This window comes from Gordionus sp. m RMFG-2023, chromosome 3 (genome assembly GCF_954871325.1).
Source record: "Gordionus sp. m RMFG-2023 chromosome 3, tfGorSpeb1-WG-v2, whole genome shotgun sequence".
NCBI classification, from domain to species: Eukaryota; Metazoa; Nematomorpha; class Gordioida; order Chordodea; family Parachordodidae; genus Gordionus; species Gordionus sp. m RMFG-2023.
The window spans coordinates 25,165,602-25,190,529 of record NC_088777.1 but is presented as its reverse complement, the minus strand read 5'-3'; the positions used below and the strand labels follow the sequence as shown (position 1 = coordinate 25,190,529).

Sequence of the window (24,928 nt, the reverse complement as noted above, 5' to 3'; positions counted from 1 at the left end):
TCATTTAATTTTTTAAGTAACGAGTAACCCGTTACTTTTTTGAATAGTCAGTAAAGCGTGTTCCTTTTTTAAAAAGGTAAGGAGTAACGGTAACGCGTTCTTTTTTCAGAAGTAAAGAGTAACGGTAACGCGTTTCTTTTTTGTAGTAACGTTTTCAGCACTAATATTATTACATTTATGGATAAATACAAAACAATAGACTTTAATTTTTAACAATTATAAAATCTGTAATAGAAACAATTAGCCTCAAAGGCAATTAAATATATGATGAATTTTAAATATATATATTATTAATTGTGTACGACGATTAATTGTTTGTTTTGTTAAATATATATATACTGCGGTACAAAAGGTAAAAAGTTGTTAAATTTATAATAAAAATTGATTTCATCACAATGGCGCAGTCGTTTCAAATGGAGAAATATAATATAAAGGAGTGCAATATGGAAGTTTATTTATCAAAAATGGAATTCATATTTAAAATCGCAAAAATAGAAAATAAAAAATCATTTTTATTAGCGAATATTGGATTAGAGGTTTATTCTAAATTATTTAATTTGTGTTTGCCAAAGACATTAGAGGAAATATCATAGACATAATTAAACTTTTAAAAAATTATTATATGAAGAAGACAAACTTCCTATTAGAAAGATATTATTTTTTTAAAATGGAACATAAGAAATTGTTGTTAAAACCTTACAAATAATTTACAAAAAAACAAGTCAACCATCTAAATATTGTTATGGTGAGTTGGATTTTTTTTATATTAAAAAGATTAATATTCCTCACCCTACAAAACCTACCTCAGGGAAAATTATTTTTAGATATTAAATTAGCATAAATATTGTCAATATTTTATACATGAAAAAATTGAGATTATTTTATCATTTAAAAAGTGATTAATTTGACTAAGTTTTATACAAAGAAATTATTAGTAAAAATAATAAATTTTTTAAAGTGTCAAAATTTAAATTTTATCATAATATGGAAATTATTTAAAGTTTGTAATTAATTGAAAAAAAGGTAACAAAAAGGAAGTTATAGAAATATCTCAAAAATAAAAAATATACCAGATGAATTTCCATTATCATGTAGAAAAAAATAAATAATTATCATTAAAACAATTTTAATAGTAATTAAACATTTTAAAATTTTCATTAGGAAAAATTTTAGAAGTGTTCTTACATCTTACTGGAATACATTTTAGGTTTAAATTTAAAATATCAATGTATATTAGTTTTAAAATTATATGATAAGATACCTGCTCAGAATTATGCCAATCATTAAAATAAATAAATATGATTTAAAAACCGTTATGAAATGGTTCGAAAGTATTTATAAAGGTTTGGTATACTAAACTATCTCGATTTATGTCGTAGTATAAGCATTCAAATCTATCAAATTTAAGTTATTTTTTTAAAAAAAAACAACGTTTATTTGAATAAATTCGTAGGTTTTGTGTTATATTTTAACTTAAATTTTAGCATGATATTTGTATAAAAATAATTTTTCATAATTTTGGTTTAAAAAAAATTAAATAAAAGAATTTTATAAAAAATCTAAATTTGATGTTTATTATCATCAAAGAGATATTAAATTGTGTATACATATATATTATATATAGGCTAACTCTTAATCTTTTATCTTCAACAGTCCAAAGACGTGTGGCGAAATCATTCGAGGAAGCTAATAGATATACACCCTATTATCCATAAAAAATAATATTATATTATATCCATTTTTGCCAAAATAAATTTTTTTAATATTTATTAAGCATCTGAAGTAAATGACAAATGGGAAGCCATAAAGAAAGTCAAGATGAGGACAACTGAGGAGTTATGTGGACGGATAAAAGTGCCGCCTTCACATAATGAGACATAATGGTGGAATCAGGAGAGCGAAAGCAGTGAAGGAGAAACGGAGATGTTATAATATTTTAAAAAATAGTGATAACGATATTTACAAGGTGGGGATGAGAAATGCCAATAAATTAAAAGCGAAGGCGCAAGAAGAACAAAGGCAGGAGTTTGCTAAAGATATGGAATACGCGGAAAGAATGAGAAATGTGGCCCGGATGGCAAAAAAGGGCAGGGTGTGCTAGATGTTAGATGTGTCTGAAAAATATGGAAGGAAAAATGGTAATTGATAGTAGTGGAATTAAAAACACCTGGATGTACATGGAAGGACTTTTGAAAGAAGAGAATGAATGGGATAATGATGTTGGTTGTGCAGAGATAGAAGGTTCAGGGTGTAAATTTGGCAAGGACAAAATTAAGAGAGCATAGAAAAAGATTAAAAAAGGGAAGGCAGCGGGTTTAAAGAGAGTGGTATCAGAAATGTTTAAAGGTTCTGATGACTTAGGGATTGATGGTTAATGAATTTAACCAATATAATTGTCATAGAAAGAACTATTCCCGAGAATAAGTAGTATTATCCCAGTTTACAAGGGAAAAGGTGATCCTTTAGATTGCGGGTCTTACAGAGCTATTAAACTCTTGGAACATGCAATGAAGATATTTGAGAGGCTGTTAGAGAAGCGGATAAGAGAACAAACGAAAAGTGATGAAATGCAATTTGGTTTTACACAGGGGAAAAAAACGACAGGTACAATTTTTGTTGTGAGACAAATACAAAAGTATTTTGCAAAGGAAAAGATACTGTATTATGCGTTTATTGATTTGGAGAAGGCATTTGAAAGGGTGACGCGCGAGGTTAATAGATGGGCCTTGAGAAAATATGGAAGAATAGTTGGTTATGGTAGTGATGGCAATGTATGTGGAAGCACAACTGTGGCACGGACGGATGATGGAGATAGTGAAGGTAAGACTTCATAAATGATCATTGCTGAGTCCATTATTATTTATATTAGTAATGGACGTGATGGCAAGAGAGATACCAATAGATTGTATTAATGGCAAACAGAGAGGAAAAATTGAGGGATAAAATTAGTAGATGGAAGCAGGGATTCGAACCGAACCCGGAGAAGTGAACCCGGGTTTTTAGAAAAAAACTCTGAACCCGAACCGAACCTGAACCCCATTTATAAAATTTTCAAAACCCCGAACCGAACCCAAGAATTTTATTTGAACCCGGGTTCAACCGGGTTCAGTGTATTATTTAAAATCATATATTAATATATGTAAATACAAATATTATATTTTCAAATTTCCAATTAAATGAAGTGTTAATAAATTTTAAACAACTTAATTCATTTATGCCATTTTTAAATTTATTCTCGATTCCTATTAAAGTGTTAAAAAATTTTAAACAATTGAATTAATTTACGCCATTTATTTTTAAATTTTTATCTTATTATTCTTAAAGATTATTAATTAGAAGAAAATGGTTAACAAATCAAAGTAAAAATTATTATATTGTTAATTTAAAAAATTCTAAACATCTAACTTAAAAATTGTTAAATGTAGGGCAGTTTTTGTGAACTTATTAAAATGATTTTAAAATTTATATATGCTAATCATTTATTTTTGGTTCAGATTAATTTTTACAAGATATTAATGAAGTGCATATTATAAATGAAATTAAATTTATAAATATCTCTTTTTTAATTCTGAAATCATTGCTATTTAAAAAAATTGTTCTCTTTTTATAGATTTAAGATTAAAGATAAAGTCATATTTGATAAGCATTTTACCCTTAATACAATAGAAAAAAAATCAATATGTTCATATTTTAAAGATAAAGTCATATTTGATAAGCATTTTACCCTTAATACAATAGAAAAAAAATCAATATGTTCATATTGCAAAGTAAAAATGTCTGGTAATCACTTGTCAAATTTAGAAAGCCACCTGGAAAGAAATCACAACAATGAATATTTAAATGAAAAAACCAAATATCAGGAATTGTTATTGGCAAAAAAACCTAAAATTAATATAGAAACCTCCCAAAAAAGCATATAAGTATAAATATATCATCTAGTGATTTGATGAGTTCTATACTAGAACTTGTTACTGTAAATGGCCGGCCTTTATCAATTATTGAAGATTCGGGATTTCAAAGAATTATAAATCCACTCCTATCTGGGCTCAATTTAGTTATAAACAAAGAAAATTTATGCCCAATCAATTAGAGACAAAATATCGAGAGAGGTAGAAGGAAAATTAATAAGTTTAAAAGTTGATGCAGTTCAACGACTTGATAGGTCAATTCTTGGTGTAAATATTCAATTTATATCAAAGTCCATTATAAATTTGAGGACTCTTGGAATTGTAGAGCTGAAAGAGAGATGTACAAGAGAATATATAAAAGAGAATATATTAAAAACTTTACTAAAATTTAAAATTAATATTGAACAAATATACACAATTACTTCTGATAATGGTTGTAATTTTTTAAGAGCTATAAAGCTCCTGCAACCTGAAACTGATTATGATATAAGGAGTGAATCAGCAGATGAGGAAAATATGGATGTAAATGTATATAAATATGATATTGATGATATACAAAATACTTTTTTATCAACTATTATATCCTATCCGATTTATAGTGTACGGTGTGCAGCTCACACACTTCAGCTGGCACTTCAAGATGCTATAAAATTATCCGCCTAGCGACATTTTATCACACGACACTTTATCATGCGACACTTTATCATGCGACACTTTATCATGCGACACTTTATCACGACGACACTTTATCACGACGACACTTTATCACGACGACACTTTATCACGACGACACTTTATCACGACGACACTTTATCACGACGACACTTTATCACGACGACACTTTATCACGACGACACTTTATCACTCAGTCATTTGATAACGCGACACTTTATCACGAGACATTTTATCATGATATACTTAAAACTTAATTTATTATAATTGAAAAGTTAAATTTTGATAATATCTCATTTTTTGACTTTCATCATTGTTCTAATTATGTATAAAATATATATATATAAGCCTCAAATGTCAATCAGATGGATTGTAGACATCTGATTGAAGGAAAAAATTATTATTATTTAATGTAAAAAAAATAATAATTATTATAATAATATATTTTTTTTAAAATATATATTTTTGTATAATTAAATTATTAAAAAAAATTGTCAAAGTTTTAAAGAAAAAGATTATTATAAGAAATAAAGAAATTTTGAATAATTTAAATAGTATTTTGTTATACTTATTCTATCGTTTTATACAATTCAATATCAACTATGGATATCCAGAATACACTTAAAAAATCATGATATACTTAAAACTTAATTTTATATATTTGAAAAGTTAAATTTTGATAATATCTCATTTTTTGACTTTTCCGTCTAAATTCCAATATTTAAAAAATTTAAATTAATTTTTTTTATTGAGAAAAACTCATATTTTAATTTACATAAATATAATTTTTTTTAACTTAATTATCATCTTATATAGGGAAACAGGAGACATAAGCAATAATTTTCTATTTATACTTTTAATTAATAAGTAACTATAAATCAATAGAACACCACACTTAAATTAATGTGTTTATCTATTGATATTTTTTAAGCTAATCGTTTTTTCACAAAGATTTATAATTTTTACAAATTAAGGTTTTGTATTTACCCATAAATATAATAATATTTTTTTTTCTATATATACCTCAATTTTCTATATTATTATATATTAAAGAATATTTTTTTTATTAAATTATATTGTTTGAATTAGGATTTACATCGAAAAATAAACCTACCCTTTTATATCAAAATTACGAATATACTAAATTTAGGACAAATAAAAATGAATCAATATGCTGGAGATGCGCCAAATATAAATCTCTAAAATGCCATTCTTTTAATACAACAAAATTGAATGATATCTTAAAAGGTCCCCTTTATCATACTCATGAGGGTAACATTTCAAAATCTTATGACCGAAAAGCAATATCAGAAATGAAATCCAAATTAAGTGAATATTCTAGTCCTTCTTTGGTCCATGCAACAACATTGTTAAATTATGATAATAATACCTTGATGGTTATGCCAAATAAGTCTGCCCTTTATCGATCCTTACAAAGGCATAAAAAATCGATCTCTACCATTATATTGCCTCCTATCCCTAAGGATCTCACTTTCTTATATCCGGAATGTTACAGGGATATGCTCAAATACGTGTTGGAAACTCATTTGATACTTTGGCAGAAATATTTGGTGAATTGAATGGCTCATCTGAGCTAATTTCCTACTTTGAGAAGACCTATATCCGAGGACGTAGAAATCCCAGTAAAAAAATATTTTTTTTAGTATTTATAGGGCAACGAAATAACTTTGCAGCGCCTTTATATAATGTAAGACTATGGAATAAACACAATTCCACGTTAGAAGGTGTCGCCCGAACAACAAATTGTGTTGAAGGGTGGCACTATGGAATTCAATCCCTATACCAATGTTCTCATCCAACACTATGGAAATTTTTAGATGGGATACAAAAAGATATGCAGAAACAAAACGCTCTATATCTTCAAGTCGTGATGGGAACAACACCGTACTTATCAAAGAAATATGAAGATATAAAAAGACGAATTCAGATTTGTGTTTCAAATTACGGATTGTCGGATTCTTTAATATTTTTAAAAGCTATTGCCCATATTTCGTGCAATTAAATATATTATAAATAATTTATATATTAATAAAAAGTATAAATAGAAAATTATTGCTTGTCTACTGTTTCCCTATATAAGATGATAATTAAGTTAAAAAAAATTATATTTATGTAAATTAGAATATGAGTTTTTCTCAATAAAAAAAATTAATTTAAATTTTTTAAATATTGGAATTTAGACGGAAAAGTCAAAAAATGAGATATTATCAAAATTTAATTTTTTCAAATATATTAAATTAAGTTTTAAGTATATCATGATAAAGTGTCGCGTTAACATAAAAAATTAATTTAAATATTGAAATTTAGACGGAAAAGTCAAAAAATGAGATATTATCAAAATTTAATTTTTTCAAATATATAAAATTAAGTTTTAAGTATATCATGATGAAAGTCAAAAAATGAGATATTATCAAAATTTAACTTTTCAATTATATTAAATTAAGTTTTAAGTATATCATGATAAAGTGTCGCGTTAACATAAAAAATTAATTTAAATATTGGAATTTAGACGGAAAAGTCAAAAAATGAGATATTATCAAAATTTAATTTTTTCAAATATATAAAATTAAGTTTTAAGTATATCATGATGAAAGTCAAAAAATGAGATATTATCAAAATTTAACTTTTCATTTATATTAAATTAAGTTTTAAGTATATCATGATAAAGTGTCGCGTGATAAAGTGTCGCGTTATCAAATGACTGAGTGATAAAGTGTCGTCGTGATAAAGTGTAGTCGTGATAAAGTGTAGTCGTGATAAAGTGTAGTCGTGATAAAGTGTAGTCGTGATAAAGTGTTGTCGTGCTAAAGTGTCGTCATGATAAAGTGTCGTCGTGATAAAGTGTCGTCGTGATAAAGTGTCGTCGTGATAAAGTGTCGCATGATAAAGTGTCGCGTGATAAAGTGTCGCGTGATAAAGTGACTCCAAATCAAAATTATCACCTATAGTGGAAACCATTGCAAAAGCTAGGAGCCTAAATTTAAAATTAAGACATCCCACTTACCAAAAGTTATTAAAAAATATGAAACTCCCTAAGCCTGTGTTAGATTGCCACAGATGGCATTCAACCCATGATATGTTAGAAAGGCTGATTTTACTAAAACCCAATATCGAAGATTTTTTTACAGAGCAATCTGATTATTTATTGACTGAAGATTGGAAAGAGATAATAACGATTGTTGAAATTTTAAAACCGCTAAAAATCGCAACCAAACAATTCCAATCTGAACAGTTAACACTGACAGATTTTTATGCAGCACGGTTAAGATGCTGCATCGAACTGGAAAAAAATCCAAACCATTTTGCTCAATTACTATATTCTTGTCTTAAGAACAGAGAAGAAAGGTTTATAAAGAACGAAATTCTCTTAACTGCCATATACCTGGACCCAAGATACAAGGTTAATTAAAAGCTTAGTAAATTAAATATTTTAGATTTATATTAAAATTGTTATTTTATGGAATATTTAAATATAAACAATATAAATCCTTAAATATTACAGGTATTACTTAGTGATGATGATAAGATTTGTGCGAAAAGGCATCTTGTCAATTTATGGAGACGAATTAAAAGCTTAACAACGCCGATTTTATCTGATGATATTAGTTCCGATGAAGTTATTGAACAAGAAGATGATTTAGAGAAATTGCTACAACTTAAAGAAAGGCAGGAGAAAATACTTAAAAGAGGGCCAACGATTGCTGAGAAAAGTATTGGAACAATAATTACTGGATTTAGCGATTATAAAAGATTAGATAAGAAGGAAAATATTTTGCATTTTTGGGAGTCTGCTAAGCTGGAACACCCTGAATTATATATTTTATCTAAAATCTTATTTGCTGTTCCTGCAACCCAAGTTAATTTATCATATTTTCAAATATAAATACATTTAACATAGGTTAGCGTTGAAAGATCTTTTTCACATTTGAAATTCATTCTTTCACCACATAGATCGAGGATGAGTGAACAACTCTTGGAAGATATTATGCTAATACGTCTAAATAAAATTTTTAAAATTGATACATGACTATATGCTTTGTATTTTTAACTATATTTGCCTATAAATAAAATAAAAAATTTATTTTTTATATTAAATTTATGTCTAGTTTTTTATTATGATTTAAATATAGAATTTTTTTTATCAATTCAAAAATTCTGAACCGAACCCTGGTTCAAAAATATTTCCCTGAACCGAACCCGAACAGAACCCACTTTTTTTTTATACCCCGAACCGAACCCGGGCAAAAATTTTGTCGGGTTCGGATCCCTGAGAGGCTATGGAAGCAAAGGGTCTAAAAATGAATGCAGTAAAGACAAAGGTTATGATTGGTGGGGATAATCTGAAGATGGAGAAATCCGGCAACTGGCTTTGTGGTGTATGTGGAAAGGTGTCTCTAGAAATTCAATCCAATTCACTAGATGCCAGAATAACATGATTATAAGAAGTGTGGCGTTGATGTCTCCGTTGATTATATAAACAGTGCTTATTCGCGATCCAATTGATCAGCCAACTTTTGCATTGATATAAAGGGATTACATATTTTAAAATGCAAGAAAAAAATAACCACAAGAAAATTAATACTATCTAATAATAATATTTCATAGGAGGAATTTTTTTATAACCCCTCCCCCTTTGATGAATCTTGGTTACGCCACTGTAACCAGACCAGCACTGATTTTTATCCTCTTAATTTCAACCGAAAATTGAGTAATTATATTATAAGAAGAAATAAATATAAATGTTGTACATAATTTTGTAAAATAAGTAAGATTTTTTACAAAATCGCATAAGTTGCTTTAATTATCATCAACATATTATATTCAAATAAATTTTTTATATAAAATCAAAATAAAAAATGAATAGATATGAAGATTAGAAATCAGCAGGCCCCGGCCCTTAAAAATTTTTAATGTTTGGCCCCATTATAGTTTTAAACCGACACAAGTTTCTCAAACAGGCCCTTAATATATTTTGTGAAGAAAAATTAATAAATTTGCAAATTCTATTTCCATAAATCCACACCTCTCAGCCCAAAATATAATTTGCAAATATTGTCCAGGTCAGCCCAAAATATATTTTGAATAAGTTCCCAGTCAATTTTTTTAATCAGGTCAGGGCTCCGGACCGACTTATGTAATGTTTTTCACCGAGGTTAATATGAAATAATTTATACCCAATTTCCTGGAGATTTCTTTCGAAATGGTTTAAATAAAAGAATTATTTGAGTGCAAATAAATAATATAAACAGCATATAAATGTATAAAAGATGTGTGTTTGGAAAAAAAATTAAAATTTGTCTGATCAAAAATGAAAGATGTTCTAAAATCAGAAAAACATGCAGGGACCCTCATGATCAATCATCAATAAAGTATGGCTAGAAAAAATCATTTCCTTCCTTTTTTTTCCTGATTTCATATCACAATTTAAGAAAGAATAAATATCGAAGATGGAAAGTATTTCATTTTCAGATATCATTAAATTATCAGTTTCAGTGCTGACAATTTGAATGCATAAAATTAAGAGATTAGAGAATATATTAAATTTGAATTTAAGATATATTTTCCAATATCATATATATAAAATCAGGTCATGGCTCGATCATAGCCTAAAAACTTTAAACAGAGGGCTTTAGGTTTGGTAGGACCAAAAAAAATCCAATTTTCTGGTATCTAATTGGAAAACCGGATAGAATAAGTTAAAATAATAACCTCTGAGTCAAATTGAATGGAGGTGATGCCACCTGAACAACCTAAAAATTCGGATTTGCATTCACATACATCTTCAATTTATTTTTAATAATAAAAATTGATAATGAGTAAAAAGAAATTAAATTAGAAATGAATATTATAAATTAAATTAATACCATTTCCTATTTCCCATAATTTTATTTTGCGATCAGCCCCTCCTGTTCCAAAAATTCTACCATTATTTGAATATGAAGGATATATAGCAAGTGACGTTACCTCTGACTCGTGAGCATTGATCTATTATTGTGGGAAATATAAATATTAGAGCTGTGTTAATATTAAATATAGGATCGAGGCTGATATTTACCTTTTAAAAAAATTTGATCAGGTTAATATTTTTTAAAAAAGCGATCCGATCTAATATTACATCGTTTTGATTATTTTACGATTGTATATATATAAATATAATTATGGTCTTTTTTATTTTATACATTATAGATAATAGAATGAACAGAAAACACAAAATTTAAATCATTTGTAATGAATTTTTTTAAAAATCAATTTTTTTGAAAGAATAATTAGCTAAAAATGGATTATTTTTCGTTTTCTTATGCTTTGTCTTCGCAGGCAATCGGGCGATTTATTTTCCAAGTGAAATGGTGTCTATATACTCTATTTTTGTCTTAATAACATGTTTTTTTATTGAAACACATTTTATTCTTTTAATAACTACTATTCAAGATTTTATCATGAGCAAATATTTAGTAAAATAGATTTTTAAAAAATATTATGTATATTTTAATAATTTAAGTTAACATTGATAATGAGTAGAAACAGGAGGCAAAAAATTGTGATTTAATTGGCATAACAAATTTATATTTTTTAATTAATTTTACTGCCTTTATACTCAATTTTTGATAGCATTTGTCTACTCTGTAAATTTTTATTAAAATATATTTTTTATTCTAATAAAATCAGCACCCCCACTTCAAAATTTAATTTAAATAAGGGTATTCATCATTAGTTCAAGAAAAAATCCATTTTCTTTTAAAACTAGAAACAAGCCTTTTTTTTATCTCACAAATATGTCTTTTATATTAATCTCAAATATTAATAATTTAAAAAATCAATATCTAATTTATAATATTAAATTTTATAGATATTTCCTGAAAGTCCTTATCTTTTCTAAATTTATTTTTAAGTTTATCTATATAAATTCAATATAACTTGAGATTGTCTGATATCTCTAATATCACATTTATCGAAAATTATATATAATATTAAGAATAAAAGTATAGTGAAATTTATTAAATAAATGTTGTTTTCAAATTTCGTGAAAATAAAATGCGCGAATATGCTATTATTAATTGCCTGCAAAGAGGTAGCCTTTTGCAAAATTGCAGCAAGAAAAGGATATAAAAATATTTAACCAGATATATTCAGTCATAAGCATTGCCAGGGTTAAGCAGGCCCTCAAAAAAAGAATCTAGATAGAGATACGATTCTTTGCAAAAAAGGATCTTATATAGATCCTTGTAGCATTAAAAAAATCAAAAAGATATATTGTCTTTTGCTAAATGAGATATTTTAAAAACAAGATACAATTTATAAAATGATCATTACCTATTAAATTTGAATATTTAAATATAAAATAGCACTTTATATAATTTATTAAGTATATACTATAAATATAGAAGAGATTAATTTACTTGAAATTTTTATAAGTAAATATTAATAAAGCACATTTTATAATAAAAAGAAATATTTACAAGTCTTGATGGGTATTACTTGGTTTGGAGGGGGAATGGTTAATGAAGGGGTGGGGGTGTAAAAATATTATTTTTGATATGGGTATCAAATAAAAGCCAATTTTAATATCGTTTGACTAAAAGTCTTCATTCTTGGTCTTGATAGGTATGACTTGGTCTGGTGGGGTGGGGGGTGGAGGAAGGGGTGTAAAAAATAATTTTCTTTGATATATCAAATAAAATATGGAAAAGAAATATTACAAACTCGATAGGCAACAGCATCTAAAATATTTTAGCTAGACTACCTTCGTTTATTGCATATTTGATAGATAGGAATAAGCAAGAGAATGCTTACAAATAAAATTAAAAAAATAAAATTTTGCATTGGGGATCACGTACTTATCCCAATAAAAATGATAGATCTAATCTATGCCCCTAAAATATTGAAGCCGAAATTATCCAAATGGAGGCGAGAAATTATGGGTTGGAACTAATTTGGGAAAAATTGATTCCCCATTTTTATAAACGAACGTTCATAAATCAATAAAATTTACCAATTTTACCATTCCTAATAAGACCATCTCTACTCTTTAATAACAGCATCAAGAAGTGCATCTTCTTATGGTAATTGTAAATCAATTTGTAATTGCCAAAAAAAGTTGCAACAATAAGAGATGGCAATGTTTTAAAAATGGCATTAATTGTTCCACAAAATGTCACTTAAATATTATTTGTGTAAATAATAAATAATTGTTCAAAATTATATTTTAAATTAATTATCAAAATCAATAAAATAAGTTGATTGATTATATGGCTTGAAAAAAATATAATAATAGAGATGATTTGCTTATAAAGAAATGTAATAATTTATAACTGCAATAAGAAAAATTTATAATGTCATTTTAAAATTTGTGAATCAATGGTTTCAAATATAGCCGAAATTTTGAGATTTATAAAAATATTACAAATTAGATTAAGTTGCTAGCAAATAATTTTATCATTAGGCTACAATGAGTTTTTAAAAATCAATGACTATATTTAACCTATGCTTATATTTGTATTTAATATTGAGGTCTAAATGTATTTAACTTTTATTACCCATGTTTATGTTTTGCGTTAATAATAATATTCATTACATCTTAAGATGCCCGTTTAGCCTGATGAAATTAATATAATCAAAAAATTTTTTAATTACTATTTATTAGATACCCATAAAAATTCACTATCCTATGGCCAGTTGAAATATAGCATGGTTAGATCTGGCCAGAAAATCAACTTTCACATTAACTCATCTAACTCAAAAACTATTATAGAAGCTCTAATTTTTTTTTAAAGATTAAGTATTGAGCTATACATTGATATTAATTTTTGTTTGATATATTACATTTAAATGTTTTCTCAAGTTGAAGCTACTAGTCTTGTTTGATGATAAAACCTCCGCCATATCTTACAGAAAAATTTATACCCTGTGTTAATTTTTTTATCGAGATTAAAATATTTTGAGAATTTAGGAAAAGGAAATTCCATATCATCATCATTTTCAAGGGATATTACTTTGTCGATATGATCTGTACCAAAATTATTTTCATTATCAATCTCTACTGTCGACATATAAAATATTTATTTTTTTGAAAAATATATTTACAATGCATATTTTTAAATGTAAATTTAAATTTTAAAATAAAAAGATTATGATTTTAGAATTAATTATAAAATTATTATAATAATTTTTGCTATTTATTTAGCAACGAGCTACCGCTATCTCTCTTTTAAAAAAAATGTAGCACGTAAAGATCGATACTAAAAAAAATAGATATAGAATATCGCGCTAAATATAGGACATTGCAAATTATATATTTCAAGTTCAGGATAAACCTAAAAAAGATTTTAAAAATTGTTTTATCCTCATTCTCTTTTATTTTTGTAAATTCTATCCAACTAGATATTTTGTTAATATGTTGAGGGCCTGGCTGTTATACCCATCAAGAAAAAAAAATGAATGCTTTCAGTCTAAAGATATTTAAATTAACTTTTATTTGATACCCATATCTATATTTTGTGTTGATAAAAATATTCCTTATCCTCCAAGAACTAGACCCGCCCTCCATTGGCGTAAGCAGCGGGGGGGGGGACCTGGGGACAAATCCCCCCCCCAAAGCCAAAAAATGCAGATGCCGGTTATATTTTTCAAAAATATTATTGTTTATATTAATTTATTTTTGTTAATATTTATTCGTATCTCATATTAAATATATATTTTATTACATTTCTTATCACATTCATAAGTTATTTTATCAATTAATTTCGATTTCAAGTTTTCCGGCGTAATATTTACTTATTATTTTCAAAATTTTAGTGGCGTAATATTTATCTACCATTTTCAAATTTCTAGTCAAATAATAATTATTTCTGAAACTACTGGTCCAACAGGGAAAAAGAAATTGCAACCTTGTCCAACGAGATAGAGCCTCTTCCATTAAGCACTAACAGCTATTAAGGAGTTAGAAGAGCCAATTATTTGCTATTACTGAAATATCACAATGGCCTGGAAGAAATATTTCCTCAGAAGCAAGAAAATTATTGGATTCAATGCTTATTCCAAATTTTATTTCTCATTAGAATGTATTATTTAATTATACAACTATTTTAAGTATTACTTTTCAAAAACATAACATTGATTTGATTAAGAAGATGAGAATAGCGGAGAGCATTTTATCAGAACTCAAGGAAATTAGGGCTAATGTTGATGAAGAATTTCATATTTTATTGTTGAATGAAAAGCAGAGCTATACGTGTTTAATATTTATCTCCCTCGAATTTTAGCAAGGCAAGCTCATCGTTAAAATATTAATATAGGATCAGTAGAAGAGTATATCTTAGATGCAGATACATTTATAACCCAAATAAATGAATTTTTAATATATCATGCAGCACTTACATCTGCAAATATTACTTCCACAAAAGCCTTCCCAATCTTTTTCAGATGGTGATAGAAAAAAAAATATTTGTTAGATTTTTATTATGAAGATGTTAAGGTATCTTATGATGCCTTACTAGCTGAATAACTATGTTTATAAGATTAACTATGGTTGATATAGTCCCAAAAAATGGTATGGATGCTCTGCATTATTTCAAACACATTATCGATTAAATTCCCAATGTATTAAAAGGGTTTATAAACTCTTCCCATTAGTAAACAAATGAGAGAACATTCTCTTTTTTAAGAAGAATAACAGAGGCCTGCAGAAGTGCCATTTGCAGGACACGGCCCGGATTTTTTTTAAAGATTTTTAGGCTTTTTTAAAAAAAAATTTTAGGCCGCTCGGCTTTTTATTTAAATTTACAGGCTCGGCCCGGCTTTTTTTAAAATAAAATTTTCAGGCCTGGCCCGGATTTTTTTAAAATAAATTATATATTTTTTTGATTTTTATAGCTAATAATAACGATTTCAAATATATGCTGTTTTAAAAAATACAGCCCGGCTTGGGTGTTTTTTTTTTAAAATTCAGGTCCGGCCGGGGTGTTTTTTTTAAAAAATTTCGAGCCCGGCCCGGGTATATTTAAAAAAATTAAAATACTATCCGGCCCAGGGGCCGGGCCTGCAGGTCTCTGAAAAACATACCAAGAAGTACAACATCTGAAAGTAGATTGAAAGGTTTGGATCTTTTGAATATTCATAGGTATTTGACGACAAGCGAGGATGAGATAATTGAAAAATTAGCACAACGAAGATTGGATTTTACATTGTAAATATATAACATACATAATGCAATTATTCCTAAGAAACTTTTGGTGTAAAGGCTCAAAAAATTCAAATTTCTATTTTGGGTCATTTAAGTGATTCTTTACATATAATTTTTTTATAATTCACATTAATTTAAAACTGTGATTTAGGAATAGTTATTAGTCCTAATAAATTTATGCTTGATATTTTTAAAAAACAATAATATTTCTCAATTTATTATCCCCCCCCCCAGATTAAATTCCTACGTACGCGCCTGCCGCCCTCTATGAGTGATTATTATTATTACAATAAAAAAAATATTTTAATTACCATTTATTTACCCCCCCCCCTCCATCCATCCCAGACCAAGTCATACCCATCAAGACCAAGAATGAAGACTTTTAGTCAAACGATATTAAAATTAGATTTTTTGATACCCATATCAAATAAAATTATTATTTGCACCCCCCCCCGACCAAGTAATACCCATCAAGACCAATAAAGAAGACTTTCAGTCAAACGATATTTAAATTAGCTTTTATTTGATATCTATATCAAAAAAAATTATTTTTTACACCCCCCCCCCTCCAGACCAAGTCATACCCATCAAGACCAAGAATGAAGACTTTCAGTCAAATGATATTAAAATTAGCTTTTATTAGATACCCATATCCAAAAAAATTATTTTTTACACCCCCCCCCCCTTAGACCAAGTCACCCATCAAGGCCAAGAATGAAAATTAGATTTTATTTGATACCCATATCAAAAAATTATTTTTTACACCCCCCCCCCCTCAGACCAAGTCATACTAATCAAGAACAAGAATGAAGACTTTCAGTCAAACCATATTAACCCTTCACTACAAAGGTGGGGTAAATATGATCCCACAACTTTTATAATCTATGTAATACAAAACCTAGAAGATATTCCGACCTGGTTTTTTCAGTAGTTTAATATTTTATAACAAATTATAAAACTTCCAATTCATGAGTTTATATTTGATAGTTTTTGTGATATATGCAATTTGTTGAGCTTGGGGTAAAATGGTTCCACATCTTTATAGAGAAACCATTATAGAGAATGTATTTTATAGAGAAACATTTATAGAGAAAACAATTATAGAGAATGCATTTATAGAGAATTGTTTTATAGAGAATGTAATTTATAGAGAATGATTTTAAAGTGAATTATTTTATAGAGAATGTCCTTTATAGAGAATGACTTCAAAGAGAATAATTTTATAGAGAATGCCGTTTATAGAGAATGGTTTTATAGAGAATGGTTTTATAGAGAATGTCGATTATAGAGAATGATTTTAAAGAGAAGGTCCTTGATAGAGAATGACTTCAAAGAGAATGATTTTATAGAGAATGTTGTTTATAGAGAATGATTTTAAAGAGAATTACTTTTATATAGAATTATTTTGTAGAGAATTACATTGTAGAGAATCATTTTGTAGAGAATTACATTGTAGAGAATTATTTTATGGAAAATTATTTTCTAGATCTTGATTTTATAGAGAAATATTATATATGGGACAATTGTAGAGTTCAAAAAATTTATGCTGGATTTGAAAAATATATCAAAATTAACATTTTAATAATACAATTCAGTTTATTTGTTGTATTTTTTCGATGACTTTATTTGTTTCAACAATGGTTTTTTTGTAAAATCTTTTTAGTTCATATCAAGGTTTAGCTTGATTATTAACTCAGCTAAACCAAACCTGAAACGATTTGTTAAATATGTATTAACCGTTATTAAAGAGAATCTAAACTGAACCAACCATCTTTAAAATTTTTATATATTGCATTTATATGTCAGCTACCTAAATTAGCCTATAGAAGGGTTCTTAACTTTACCCTTATGGATATAATATGACGGACGAAAATCTTGATTTTAATTTTAATTAAGAAAAGGTTTTAACCAGTTGTTTGGGTAAAAAATATGTCACATTCCCGTTCGTTCTGCGTTTCGGAACACGTTTCTAAATATAATTTTCTTTCTATTTTATTATACAAATTTTATTCATATATCTTTTTAATATAGATAACTAAGAATTCATTAATCTCTAATGGTACACATTTAGATGTATGCGATGGCTTTAATATATTGAGTGTCGAAAAGTGCCGATCTCTATTTGGGGTTCCACATATTTATAGAGAAACCAATATTTTTGATTTATAAGCACCATAATTTTGTCCTTCCTAAAAAACCAAAACCGTAAATTGAAGGTTTCTATATAAAATATCATAGCGAATGCATTACCGCAAATGCATTATCGCGAATGTATTATAGCGAACGCATTATCGCGAATGCATTATAGCGAGTATAATACAGCGAAAATATTATAGCGAATGCATTATCGCAAATGTATTATCGCGAATTCATTGCCGCGAATGCATTATCTCAAATGAATTACATCAGTTGCTATATCGGGAATGGAGTTTGATGAAAACTACAATTTTATATTTATCGGCCTTTAGACAGACTTACTTGAACCTGGAAATTAAGTTAAAGTTGGGCTTGGGTCTAAAAATATATTTTTTTTAAATAGGGTTAAGGTTTTTGATTTTTTTGACTCAAAAAATATAAAAAAGATTCTAAGCAATAAAATAGATTTCTCTAAAGATTAGGGTAAAGGAATTAAATTTTTATATTAATTGATTGTTTAATATGCGTTTAGGTATATTTTTCAATTAAATTTGGGACAGGACAAGCTCAGGCCTAAAATTTAAAATTATGGCTAGGCTCCTAAAAATAAAGATTTTGGATGGAGCGCCGAAATAAATAAAATTTGCAAGGCACTAAGAAAAAAAGTTTTATTTAAAACATTGAGCCAAAAAGATAATTAGACCTCGGATTTATATTATTCTTTGACAAAGCATGCTTTAATTAGTGAGGGATTTAGTATGGACTTGATAAACATTTTTTGATAATAAATTTATATAAAGTTCTCTTATTGTTTAATCAAAAAGACAAGGTCAAAGCTTATCACAACAAGACATGAAACAATATTCAGCATCATAGGTAGATTGTCGAATTGAATTACTATCCATCTCAGTACTTAATTCGTGTAATCTCTGATGATGAAATTGCCACTATTGTGACTTAGGAATTGGGAAAAAAATAGATTATTGATTTCCTTAATTGATTCTTGCTAAGTTCTTGCTTCCTGACGAGTCTTTTTTCCAATTATGTGATCAAAGACAAAATTATATAAAAATAGATATAGAAATATAATAAATATAAGTAGAGCTAAAATTGAATGAATTGAACATGCCTCGTATATTATTAAAAATAACTTAGCTATTTTTAACACAAATTATAGTATATTTCCATTTCAGTTCAGTTGCTATATTTTATTAATCTGATGAATGTCATAAATTTTATTAGAGTGGCGATAATAGTGATTGGACGTTAATATCATCGCTGAAGATGAGAAAATTTAATGGAATGAAATATTTACTTTGTGAGTTGTACTTCAAGGAGTAGATACAAACCTAAAAAATCGAAAGGTGGAAAATATCTCTTTTTTACATTTTCTATGCCTTTATATATAACTGTCTCAGGAAGCTTAGATAATGAAAATCCTTATGCTATGCTGGAAAATAAAAATATTGCTTTAATCATGAAAATTTTTTTGAAACATCCACCCCTCCTCCCAACAGAAAAGTTTGAATAAATAATTAGCCCTAATGATACGAAGAAATTTAAATATTAATGATAATTATACTTGCTTATAACCAGATCTATAGACCGACTACCAATAATAAAAAGACGCTTAACCATTCAAACAATGTTAAACAGGACCTTTTACCACAGGGGAAGGGGTTATAACTCATGATTGGCATTGAAATTAAAATGGGTAGTTTGTATTTGGAATTCCGTTGTTCTAATTTTGATGTGTTATAGGAAATGAGGAGAGTGGGGGAAGAAGGGGGTAGTATTATAATATATGATGAAAAATCTTTTGATAATTAGGTATTTGAAATAACTTCTAAGTGTAAAAGAGTTAGTAAAATATTGTGCAATCTGCTGCAAATATCAAGTTTCGATATTTTTTAAAGAAAGACATTACAATGTGATGGAAATCAGTGTATATCATGATACAAAGCTTGTTATAATCATATGATGACAAGTTTGTCTGTGAACCAACCATATTTAAACAAATTGGTATCAATAAATATAATTCCTATATGTAAATAAAAAATTTCTTATAAATATTAAAAGTCTGATCTTCGGAATGTTTAACAAGTTCAAAAAACCTATAAAAAACATTTTAAACTTTTTGATTCACCTTTCTCTACACTCCTAAGGAGTTTAGGCTTGTAATAAGAAATTTTTATTTTACTAAAATCAATTTAGAGAAAAAAGTGTATTATTTTAAATTTTGTCGATGTATAATTTTTAGGTAAGGGTTTGAACTATCATTTTGTATTTTGTAAATTCAGATACAATTATTTTCGGACCTATGACGATTTTAACAGAAATTGATCCAACCACCCCCAGGTTGTCCCTGCTTACCCTGTGAATATTAGACAGTGCTCTAGTGATCATTTAACTAAACTTAATATTGGTAAGGCGATAGTTTGATGGGTATTGTTTTATTTTTTGTTATTATTTGCATTTAAAATCATTAATTGAGCGCGTATTATTAAATTTAAAAATCTGATTTTGACAGAAATGCACCTGAATTAGTGTAGAATACCCACCCCTAATGTTGCGCAATCGGTTAATTTTAGGCAATTCCAAAACGTTAGCCAAGTTTTTAGATTAAAATATCGTCTAAGCATAATTAGGCTTAGCATTAAAATAGCGAAAACTAATTATTCAAAAATTAGGCATCGGCTAAGGAGTCGGTTAATCGCCCGTCATATATCGTTACATAATAAATATATAAAATAATTTTAATAAAGGCTAGGCTTAGTGTTGCGTAACGCTGACGGGCGATTGCCTAGCTCCCAGTCTCTACATTTTGTCTAATTAGTTTTAGGCGATTTTTCGGTTAAACCAAATTATGTTTAGCTGATTTTTAGGCTACTAACACTACTTATAAATTTCAGATTAATGTAAATTAAAATTTCTTCAGAAGTTTAATATAAGATCTTCTGAAATTTATAGGGTGGGTATATTCTACACATATCATAATGCATTTTTGGCAAAATCAGATATAAAATTTAATAAAAAACGCGCTCAATTTATGATTTAAAATGAAAAAATAGAACAAAATAAAATTATTAAATACAAAAATATTTTGGCGCAATCGTATGAAATTCCCATGGTAGATTCTCTTCGGAATTGGTAAAATCAGTTATTATGGAAATTATAAAAGCGCACTATAAATCAGAGACCTACAGGCCCGACCTTAAACCCGGGACGTATTTTAATTTTTTTAAATATACGGGCCGGGTCAAAAAAAGCTTTTTTTAAAAAATTCGAGCCGGGCCATATATTTTAAAACCAAATATTTTAACACCATTATTATCTAGGCAAATTAAAAATAGATAATATATTTTTTAAAAATCGGGGCCGGGCCAAGCAGATTAAAATAATGCACAAAGCAACTAAATATTGACAAAATTTTCTAAAACAATTGGCGTAAGGCTGGCTTTGTTGCTAATAGTTTTTTTTAAATGACTACTCTACTAGTTAAAGAAAAGCACTATTAGAAACTGATAAAGAAGGAAACATTTTCATAATTTTAGTATTACTACTTCTAATTGTTCAGCGTATTTTAAAAAAAATAACAAGAGGAAACTCAAAAATATTATCATAATTATTCATAAGCAATACAAATCAGGAACGTGAATAAATTTTTTTATGATTATTTTTTCCCTTTTTCTATTCAAGGGTTCCGAGAATTTATATGACGGCATCTGGCTTTTTTTGAGAAAATTTATTTCTAAAATAATACTTAATTCATTTTCTATAAAATTCTATAAAATTATTCTCTATAAAATCCTTCTCTATAAAATAATTCTCTCTAAAACAATTCTCTGTAAAATATTCTCTATAAAATAATTCTCTGTAAAACAATTCTCTGTAAAATATTCTCTATAAAATCATTCTCTATAAACGACATTCTATATAATTGTTTTCTCTTTAAAAGTTTCTCTATAAAATAAATTCTCTATAAAATCATTCTCTATAAACGAAATTCTCTACAAAATCATTCTCTATAAATGAGATTCTCTATAAACGACATTCTCTATAATTGTTTTCTCTTTAAAAGTTTCTCTATAAAATAAATTCTCTATAAAATCATTCTCTATAAACGATATTCTCTATAAAATCATTCTCTATAAATGAGATTCTCTATAAACGACATTCTCTATAATTGTTTTCTCTTTAAAAGTTTCTCTATAAAATAAATTCTCTATAAAATCATTCTCTATAAACGATATTCTTTATAAACGACATTCTCTACAATTGTTTCCTCTATAAAAGTTTCTCTATATTTGCATTCTCTATAAAAGATTCTCTGTAAAGACGGGATACCGGGTAAAATATACCCCACCTATGTAATCACGTAATTTTTTTTTAAAATCCAATTTTTTTTGTTACTAATTATGTTTATTTATGTCAGGTTAATAAATATAACTGAAAAAAATATAATTATTTCTATTTTTTGATTGATATATATGACTTTAAATTTAAAAATTTTATATTATTTATTTTTTCTGTGGAGTAAAAAATCATAAATTTAACATATGATTTTTAATTTGAATTATTCTAGTGAAAGTCAATTCTTAATATAAGTGTGCGATGCTTCATAGCTGATTATTTGGTTTTGATTGGTAAAAATTCAAAAAAAAGAATGAAAAAAAGTGCGTTTATCCTAGCCAATAATTGTATGGATAAACCAAAAAAAAGACATGGACCATCTAAATATAAACTCAAACAATGAACAATCAAACATTAAAAGCTTATTTGAGACTTGGACATCATATAAACAGAAATGACTACATTAGATATAAATTAAATTATAAACAAATGTGATTAAATGGAAATATGATACAATGGAAATTTTTGACACAAGTTAAATTATAAATTTATATTAAACCAAATAATTTTCACTATGATGTAAATTCTACAAATTCATTATGATCATGGATCCAAATAAGAAAAATAATTATATACATATATTTATTTTAAATTTTACTACTCTCTTTATTTTACCTTCTTCCAAATTAAATTACATATTATTTTTTAATAACCTTTTATCTAGAGGTGGGCGCGGGCCGTGAAATTAGGCGTGACCCATCGTGTCACGGTGTGAGTGTGAACAAATTTTAAATTCCAAGGCGTGACGGGCCTTCTCAAAATTTTCCGCGGGCGTGATCAGGCGTGAACATAAATTTCCGGTGAATCACGGAAATTTTAATTTTTAAAATTGTTTTTTATAAATATAAATTTGCAATTTTATAATAATATTATATATTTTCTTATTTAATTTAGTTTTTTTTAAAAAAAGAATAATTTATAAAAACTAAAAATCTTCCGCATTTTATAAACAACATCCGGTATCATTTTGTTAGTTCTATTTTCTTTTTATGTTTAGGTGTTTTTTATAGCGAGACTTTATGCTAAATTTTGCTTAAACTTTTTACAGAAAAGTCAGATTTATTTTATTTGTAAAGATCTTCAATCTTTAAATGCAACAGAAAGTGAATAATTTTACAAGCTAGGCCAAGAGATAAATGTTGGTGTTACTGGATAACAAAATAAAAAAGTTGTGAGCTAGAAAAATCTCATGAATACTATAAATCCAAAAATATACCATGAAATAAAATTAAGATTAAAAGCATGATCAATAATAATTACTTGTCGATAATCACTGATGGACGGATGGCTATAAAAATAAGTTTTTTAACCATTATAGGACATATTATCATTGAGGATTTTAATTAAAAACATTTGTTTTGGCCACAAGGGAAATGGATGAAAAAAGCGTCAAAATTAAAAGTATAGTCAATTCAATTTAAGGAGAATATACAGAAGTAGAAAATTACTTAAATAAATGTATAGTTGTGAGTGATAACGGAGCAAATATTATAAATGCATTCAAAGATGACTAAACGCTAGCATGTATATGCCATATACTAAATAATATTATGCATTATATTTTTGACAATTGTTTAACTAAAATGGCCTTAAATATAAATGGTATAAAAAAGATAGTACAATATTTCAAACACAGCTAATAGCAAACTAAACCACACCCTTAAACAATATGTAATAGCGAGAATAACGATATGGAACTCTGTATATATCATGATACAGAGTTTCTTAAAATCATATTCTGAAAAACAGGTGTACTTGTTTAGCAAGCAAGAATTAAATAGATTAGCCACAATTGATATCAGCATCATACGCGAGTTAGATAAATTTTTATCAATATTTAAAGAATGCTCGGATAATCTGAGAGCAGATTCTCGTCCCACAATAAATGAAGTTTGTCTATGGAAACAAAAATTAATAAAATTTTGTTAACCTTCTGAACGTGATACAATAATAATCAAAACCTTAAAATACAGAACAAGATTTCATTTAAAAGATTATTATGCAGCCACTATAGTAGGCTTAATTCTACCGAATTTCAAAAGACTTGTTTTTAATAAAAGAAGAAAATGATATATATAAAACAATCTTAAAAATGCTAAATGATATAAAATTAGATGATATGCATAAGTCGATGCCAACTACCATTTATAACTTTCCTAACTTATCCAAACTCATAAAAAACCGTATATTCTAAATGATCAATACCAACTATCACTTTCCTAATTCATCCTACACTCATAAAAGACTGTATATTTCTAGATGATTCTGATGAAGCATCAACATCACCGATGAAAGCTGGAGGATGAACTTAAGAGATTCATATAAGATAAATAACAAGACAATATTTTGAAGTTTTGGAAGCAGGAATATTCATTTCCTTTTTTGAGAAAATTATCGAGTAAAATTTTGTCAGCTGCAAGTTCGGCTTCTAGTGAAAGGTTATTTTCTGTAGCCAATCTCTTACTAGAGGAAAGGCGTACACAAAAATAAAAAAAGATGGACATTCTTCTTTTTCCAAATTAATTTCGATTTATAGATTGTATTTATTTTTTGTTATTAATATGGATTATGAAATTAGAGAAATAAATAGAAGGAATTT

General features: G+C 27.1%; 2 protein-coding genes across 6 annotated transcripts in view; one reads left to right on the top strand and one right to left on the bottom strand.

Moving 5' to 3' along the window:
• Positions 1–24,928, bottom strand: part of LOC135927629 (autophagy-related protein 16-1-like) — a 115,373-nt gene that overhangs the window by 24,152 nt on the left and 66,293 nt on the right. For 3 of the 5 annotated variants that reach the window (XM_065463743.1, XM_065463746.1, XM_065463745.1), the window contains exons 9-11: positions 10,466–10,586; positions 10,311–10,381; positions 1,631–1,702 (exon numbers count right to left, since the gene is read on the bottom strand). In XM_065463743.1, coding sequence (XP_065319815.1) covers positions 1,631–1,702; positions 10,311–10,381; positions 10,466–10,586 — 264 coding nt within the window. The remainder of the gene's footprint in view (positions 1–1,630; positions 1,703–10,310; positions 10,382–10,465; positions 10,587–24,928) is intronic. The other 2 variants (XM_065463744.1, XM_065463747.1) reach the window with 1 other exon arrangement.
• LOC135925827 (uncharacterized) lies at positions 7,624–8,654 on the top strand. The gene is made up of 3 exons (XM_065461344.1): positions 7,624–8,001; positions 8,104–8,457; positions 8,500–8,654. The coding sequence occupies exons 1-3, from the start codon at positions 7,624–7,626 to the stop codon at positions 8,626–8,628; spliced, it is 861 nt and encodes a 286-aa protein (XP_065317416.1). The 3' UTR covers positions 8,629–8,654.

Bases quoted from the DNA above. Each gene is read 5' to 3' on its own strand.
- LOC135925827 (XM_065461344.1), top strand. From the start codon at position 7,624: ATGAAACTCCCTAAGCCTGTGTTAGATTGCCACAGATGGCATTCAACC. The intron at 8,002-8,103 runs GTTAATTAAAAG...TAAATATTACAG, and splicing joins ACCTGGACCCAAGATACAAG to GTATTACTTAGTGATGATGA. The intron at 8,458-8,499 runs GTTAATTTATCA...CATTTAACATAG, and splicing joins TTGCTGTTCCTGCAACCCAA to GTTAGCGTTGAAAGATCTTT.